We start from the raw sequence: 7,497 nt of genomic DNA on the forward strand, positions 1-7,497 counted from the left end.
GCGTGTGTGTAGAGGATGGCCCTTCCCGATCTCCCCTCCTAGCCTTATATACAGATGGGTAGGTCTCGGGCGTGATAATCGGGATGGTTAAAATCAGAGCAGTACACTCTGGTATGATTAGATTACATTCCTTAGCTTGAACCGCATTTCACGGGACTCGACCTGTGTATACTTGATGGGCCTTCGTGTGGACCTCCTGTTGGGCTGTATCAGGGATACAAAGGTTGGGGACCCGAAGGGTCATTCCCTCGTCAGACGCGTTTCTAGGTGTGTACGGTTTACATGACAACATAGGCCATGCAACACGTACGAAGAGAATACAAAGTTGTATGTCCAGTATTTCCAACAGAAAAAAGGGTAAAGCATCGGGGATTATTCTTCTTTTTTACAAGAAGATAGAAGTGCCTGCACATAACCATCATACATTTACATTGATGTACATGCATCGATATATATTTGTGTAAGGAGTCATGCATTCACACCTCCACCAACTCGGTTTACGTGGTTTTTTTAGACAATTATCGATTGCCATTTGGTAGACCGTGTTGCAAAATCCGTAGGCAAATGACTGTTGTACTATGTTTTTAACCATTCAAAGTGTGCCAACAAACTGAACACAATTTGGTATCTTGTTTTGTTGATTACTTCCACCGTTCTACCAGGCAGTAGACAAATGCTCCCTCTAGTTCACAAAAGATTGACAGTAAATTGTCTACTTTTGGTAATTTGGTTAGCGGGAGCGACCACTTTTTGATTTTATTTCACGGTGGAATAACTTGACTGGTGGACCGTGGTGTCAGATACCCCCTCCGTCCCATATTGAGTGACATTCTATTACATGTATCTAGACGTTTTTTAGACATATATACATTCATATTTGGACAAATTTGAGTCACTTAATATGGGACGGAGGGAGCATGTGTTTAGACTGGCAGATGCGATAATTTTGGCTGCATGCAACAGATTACCTAAAAGTGGTGATTTCTGGCAAAGTCAAAGTGGTGGTTTCGACTAACCAAATCCCAAAAGTGATGGTTTCAGATGTATTACTCTTTTCAATATTTTGATGGTCTTTGAAAAATGACTCTGACCACAAGAAATTACAAATATTACCCTTTTCATTTAGCTTAGGCGCAACGATATCAATTTTGGTAATGCACGTAAAATGCACAATATAGTTAGGCCGATTGTTAGACAGAGAACGTACTATGGAAGTATGGTTGTGCACAAAACACACATTTAGCACACAAGTATCCGATCCAACTTTTTAGAAAACGCTAGTCCAAGTTCTAAAAATCCGACCAAACACGTGCCCAGAATGTTATTATCATCTTGTGAACTGCAAGGGGTAGGTGTGGTTTTGTTTAGCAAATCACCATGAAGAATCGGACGCTTTCTCGATGCGATGTTTGTCTGCCGAACGTGTATAGTCAGTCCATGTCCATGGGATGTTTGAAAACGAAGTGAAGCGAGATAAGGTGATAAGACAAAAGGCACATTTCCATTTCCTTTTTCAGTTCAAACGGGGGGGCAGGCAAGGCCACGAAGATAGACCAGCTTAAAGACAGACACGACAAGTCACGGGACCTTTCTAGAGACTCACCAGCTGCGTCACTAAAATTGTATTAATCATTAATATCTTGCGCAGGAAGAGTCCACGGCCGTCCTTGTAAATTACTCTAGGTCCACCGGCTCCCGCCAAAGGGAGAAATTGCTAGACCCGTTTTTGGGTTATACTCTTGCACACTGACCATTTGAATAAGAGATTATTGAAACATTGCTCTCATTTGTTATTTGTTAAAGTTCATATGTTGTCCTTTGTGCCTACCGTGTGATGTTATGCTGAGAAACTTGTACTCCCTCCGTCCCATATTAAGTGATTCAAATTTGGATGTATCTATGTCTAAAAAACATCTAGATATATTAATAGAAAATCACTTAATATGGGACAGAGAGAGTAGAAAAGAAAAGAGACCAAAAGAGAGTGCATGCATTAGAATAGAAAAAATTGCAGGAACTAGTATGTGAAAGCATAAGGTTTTCCAAGGCGATGTCTTTGGATGGTTCAGACAAAAGAAACACGAAAATTTTCCAAAGCATTAGAATTTCGAAATTTTATGATATATTTATTTTGAAATGGAAGCATAAACATCCCATTGGAACTTGTCAATCACATTCCTAGGGCCTGAAAGATTTTTATAGAAGAATAAATTCATAAGGATTGCAATTATTTTAAAAAAGCTTATGAAAAAAATCCACAGTCCACCAAGTATCATAATTCTTGTGTCAAATTTGTCCAAATATGAATGTATCTATTTCTAAAAAACATATAAATACATGTAATATTTCGACAAGAATTATGAAACTGAGCTACTCCCTCCGGCCGGAATTCCTTGTCAAAATATTACATGTATATAAACGTTTTTTACGCATAGATGCATCCGTATTTGGATAAATTTGAGACAAGTAATACCGGTAAGTAATATTTTTCTATAAATCGCAGTCGGAGTTTTTTTTTATCGGGATCGCAATCGGAGTGTTAATCTGATGATCAGGACTCACCAACGCCACGCCGACCCTGAGCAGCGGCACCTCACGTTGTTCCCACCAGCACTGTCGTCGGTTCTCTGTACAGCGGGCAAGAGATCCTATTCCTATACATCGAAAGACAGAAAACCAGGACACCGCACCACCGGGGCGGCTCCCACGCTTCCCGACGCGTCCCCTCTCGTCGCGGCACACGTGGCGCCGGCCGGGCTACCCCCCTCCCGAGTCCGCGCATCCGGCACGAACGCACACTCGCCTCCTTCCCCTTCCCCAACCTTCTTCAAAGACCCACTCCTCATCGTCTTCCTCCATCTCCCACGCCCACGGCCCACCCCCACCGCCTCCTGAAGAATCCCGAATGCAATCGCGGAGAATCCCTCCTGCCGCGTAGCATCAGCCTCCTCAAGGGCGCAATCAAGGAGTGGCCGGTCGGTAGCGGCGTGGTGTTTTCCCGGGGGTTGGATGAGAAGGGCGGGGTCGGCGGAGGAGGATGCGGAAGGCGTACAGGGACTCCCTCAAGGTGCTCGAAGCTGACATCCAGCACGCCAACACCCTGTAAGCACCCGATTTTCATTTCCGCACTCCAATTTCATCACCCCCAATTTTACTCGCATGGCGTCCTTGTCGGTGGGAGGAAGCGGTTCGTGGGACGGCTCTAGCTGCCGCCCCGCGGCTGTGCAATGTGGACTGGGCGATCGATCGGCCGATCCATGCGCGAACTGCGCATCGGCGCTTCCCGTTCGTCAGGTGGGATTCGGCGCGGGCGGTGGTTGGCCCGGTTGTTCGATGCATTATTATCCTTATCCGGACCGTGAGCGCACGAGCGGTCTAGCTAGTGGTCGTAGATTCAGGAAGAGGAGGAGATCGCATGTGTTCGCCATGGCATCATATGTTAAAACAATCTGCGCTCCCCCCATGTGTTTCTGCGTTCTACGGAGTATGTTATACTAGCCCCTTAAGGAAAAAGAGAGGAAAAGGTAGTGTGATTTAGGGGGAGGGGCTCAGGGGGGCGGGGTGGGATTTCTGACTGCAAGTGATATGTGCTGTGAATGACGCTAGATGCTTGCTTATTTGTTTATGTGTGCTTGACGAGCAGGGCATCTGAGTTTCCCCGGGAGTATGATGGCGCGTGCCTGCAGATGCGGCTATCGTATAGTCCCGCCGCGCATATATTCCTCTTCCTGGTGCAGTGGACGGACTGCAGCCTTGCTGGGGCTCTCGGTCTGCTGAGGATCCTCATTTACAAGGTTCCGTTGTGTTTAGCTGCATCCTGGCTGTTGGTTTGTTGCTTGTGTTTTTTGCTGAGATTGTAGCTCATTGTGCAGGTCTATGTCGATGGCACGACAACAATGTCGACTCATGAGAGGAAAGCCAGCATCAAGGAGTTCTATGGTATGTGATGAGTTCCTTGTTACTTTAGCTGAGTGTCCAATAATGCTTCTTATCTACTGTTTGTACTGTTTTAACTGATTGGAACTGTTATACTGTTGGCACGAGCAGCTGTGGTATTTCCTTCTTTGCTGCAACTGCAAAGAGGGATTACTGATATGGAGGACAAAAAGCAGAAGGCCGTGTGCATGGAGAGGTACAGGAGGAGAGAGGACGATGAATCAAGCAGCTTATCTGATATTGATGCTGAGAGGGAAGAGGAATGTGGGATCTGCATGGAGATGAACAGCAAAGTCGTGTTGCCCAACTGCACGCATGCTATGTGCCTAAGATGCTACCAGGACTGGTATGCACAAACTTTCAGTTTCTGCCCATGTATTTCGTGTGACAGCATTTTAGTGCCGTGTAACCTTCTTATGCGCCCTGGCAAACGTGGTGCCATTGATAATGTTGATGTTGGTGATAAGTTCACGCCTGAATTTAGTGTCTCGTGTTATGTATGCTGCATTCCCTATTAATCTTCTGTAGCATGGATGTCTCTTGAGGATCATAGAAGCTTACGCCTGACAAACATCGAGCTGTTGATGATATATCGACATGTACATAAGCTTATGCCTTATTTTCAGGTAGTTGCTTCCAGTTTCTATGCTTATAGCCTTATAAAGCATCAGTATGGATGTCCAGTAGCTAAACAGAACATGCATAGTACTGTGTGGATGATGCAGAGCAATATCTTTTTTATTTATCCCTGTTACCACTGGTATCATCATTCGTGAAATGACACAGTGGCTGTCTGATTCATTGCAGATAGTCTAAAAATGCAGGACTAGCAACTTAGAAATGTTCTGAACTATATTCTTATTGCTGAAGAACCAGGCTCTCGCATTTTTTGAGCATTGACTATTGGCCTAGTTTCTCGTGCAGTAATACTCAAACCCCCATGTAATCTGGATACTCTGCTCATGTGTAGTTTATCATTTCCAGGATATGATAGTATGGATTGTTCCATGCTTTCGCTTACTTCAGTTAATCATTCGATAGTAAAACACGATGTGGGATCCACAAAACAACCTAGTTTCATGTGTTAGCAGTGGATGGCAGCTATTTATTTGTTTATGTGTAACAGTTCTTTTAACATTCCACTAGATGTTCCTACAATGTTTGTGATCTGCCTGTCTTCTTGCAGCCCATTCACACCTTTTCTGGTAGCATAACTTGGATCGTTCTCATAGCTGACATCTATATTTTGTTGTTTCAAAACCATGCTTTTAACACAAAATGTCGGTTGCTGCAGGAACTCAAGATCGCAGTCCTGTCCATTTTGCCGTGACAACTTGAAGAAGACCAACTCTGGTGACTTGTGGATCTATGTTGAGGAACGAGACGTGGTTGACATGGAGACAGTATCAAGAGAGAACCTCAGAAGGCTGTTCATGTACATAAATAAGCTGCCTCTGATTGTGCCTGATGTCATCTTCAGTGTTTATGATTCCCACATAAAATGATTGGCAGCCGTCCCCTTCTCAAGACCCTCGACCAAGTGCCCAGTTCGTATTAAGCTATGCCGCAAGGTCTCTATTTACATGCTCGTAGCCAAGCTCTTTGAAGTGCCTCAGAACTGTCGCATTTGTAGTCGAGAACCTCTCTTTTGTGTTTTAGAACTTATTTAGTGTCTGCCTGCATGCTTAAGCTAAGCAAATCCAGCCAGTTTGTATATATCTGACATGGCTATGTCAATATAGATCTTTAGCTTGCCCCAAATGGAGGCGGTGCTGTTTGTTTGCTCTTCCTCGCATTCTTTTTCTTTTTCTTGTTGTATATAAGCTGCTTCCAGATGTGTGGGCACTGATATTGCTGGTACTTTGCTTCCTAGTAAAATACTCCCTCCAATCCAAGCCAGATGATTTTTAAGCATAGATACATCAATATTTGGGCAAATTTGAGACAGTTTTTGGGCAAATTTGAGACAGTTAATAGAGCAGCCAATTCTTGTCATTTCTGCATCAAAGTGTTTTGTGCCGCAAAATTACGTTACTGATTACGTACTCAGAACCGTTAAAGAGGCACTAAATACGCTCAAGAAGTTGCATTAAATATTGTAACTCTCTTGCTGAGAAACTGTGATTACAGCAACTTGTATAACTGAGTTGTCCCTTCTGCAACAATATTAATTTGCATTTTGGCAATATCTGAAATCTTCAATACATCCATCCACATTCTCTACCAGTTATTGCCGCCCTTTCGAGCACAGAAATTTCAGATAACCGTTCAACTCCCACGTAAATTCAGAGAAATCAATTCGAACTAGATAACAGCAAAATTGGCAGTCCCAGAGATCCTGAAGATGAACCCTAGAGGAGATCCATGTACATACGGTAAGCATCCCTCTCCGGCGAGTAGTAGCCCACGACGGTGGTTTCGACCTGGAAGCCGGCCTTCCGGTACAGCGCCACGGCGGCCGTCCTCGCCGGGTCCACGTGGAGGGACACGCGCTGGATCCGCCGCCTCCGGCACCTCTCGACGGCGGCCTCCAACAGCGCCTCGCCGATCCCCCGCCTCCGGCAGCCTTCCTTCACTACAAGCGAAGAGTTCACACCATAAGCTTTGCGGCTCCGGCCTCCGGGTAAAAGTTTCGAGGGGGCAGCGCGCGTCTCACCGGCGAGCTTGGTGATGGAGGCGCAGAGGGAGGTGGCGCATGTGTACATGGCGTACCCGGCGACCTCCTCCTCCTCGCCGCCGGACGTCGAGTAGAGCAGGCCGGAGTTGCGGCGCTTGAGCTCCTCGCGGAAGGAGCGCGCCAGGGACTCGTGCTTGGGGAATATCCTCTTCTCCAGCCGCACGATGTCATCGATGACGCGGCCGGCACGCTCGTGCGAAGGATCCAGCTCCAGGATCGTAGTCGTCGCCGCCGCCTCCGCCGCCGCCATGATTCGTGACGGAGGAAACGGGTGGGTGTTGTCCGAGCTTAATTTAGCGGTTCGCCCCCGCTCTTTTGTGCGATTATCAGCGCTTGTAGGTACAGACACCCATAGCATGTGATTTACAGATAGTATATACAAAATGGTACTACCTCTGATCATAAATTGTTGTCGAAATATTACATATATCCAGACATTTTTAAAAATAAATACATTTATATTTGGATAAATTTGAGTCAAAAATTTATGATCAAAGGGAGTACATAATATGTCTATAGGTTGTCTATTAGATTGTCCGTAGAACTACAGACAATCTATTCTCTTTTCTATCAGGAGTACATAATATGTCTATAAATTGTCTATTAGATTGTCCGTATAACTATAGACAATCTATTCTCTTTCCTCAATCTCTTTCCTCGACCTCAACAAAATTATCTCTTATAGACGCCTAAATCAGCCACATTGTACGAAGGAGCACGCTAGGTGTTGGCCGGTGGATTCGCGTGGGGGATCGGCCGGGTCGGCAGCCGTGCGATTCCAGCGAGCGAATGCACACGATTGGTTTAGATAATCACCGCGGACTTTGGCACAGTAGCACGCCTGTAGCGGCCCCACGCATGCATTAGCTTTGCTTGTGACGGCC

General features: G+C 45.5%; 2 protein-coding genes across 3 annotated transcripts; one reads left to right on the forward strand and one right to left on the reverse strand.

Moving 5' to 3' along the window:
• Positions 1-2,701: 2,701 nt before the first annotated feature.
• LOC100837800 (E3 ubiquitin-protein ligase AIRP2) lies at positions 2,702-5,831 on the forward strand. Of its 2 annotated transcripts, none has more exons than XM_003574088.4 (5): positions 2,702-3,102; positions 3,644-3,794; positions 3,873-3,939; positions 4,048-4,282; positions 5,231-5,831. In XM_003574088.4, exons 1-5 carry the CDS (start codon positions 3,038-3,040, stop codon positions 5,439-5,441), a joined length of 729 nt encoding a protein of 242 aa, XP_003574136.1. In that variant the 5' UTR covers positions 2,702-3,037; the 3' UTR covers positions 5,442-5,831. The 2 variants fall into 2 exon arrangements, with proteins under 2 accessions (XP_003574136.1, XP_024317285.1); XM_024461517.1 differs by lacking the exon at positions 2,702-3,102 and adding an exon at positions 3,163-3,294.
• Positions 5,832-6,020: 189 nt separating this feature from the next.
• Positions 6,021-6,974, reverse strand: LOC100838106 (mycothiol acetyltransferase). The gene is made up of 2 exons (XM_003574089.4): positions 6,593-6,974; positions 6,021-6,511 (listed from the first exon to the last, which is right to left on the reverse strand). The coding sequence occupies exons 1-2, from the start codon at positions 6,969-6,971 to the stop codon at positions 6,288-6,290; spliced, it is 603 nt and encodes a 200-aa protein (XP_003574137.2). The 5' UTR covers positions 6,972-6,974; the 3' UTR covers positions 6,021-6,287.
• Between the last annotated feature and the right edge of the window lie 523 nt (positions 6,975-7,497).

Source organism: Brachypodium distachyon, chromosome 3 (assembly GCF_000005505.3).
Source record: "Brachypodium distachyon strain Bd21 chromosome 3, Brachypodium_distachyon_v3.0, whole genome shotgun sequence".
Taxonomy (NCBI): Eukaryota; Viridiplantae; Streptophyta; class Magnoliopsida; order Poales; family Poaceae; genus Brachypodium; species Brachypodium distachyon.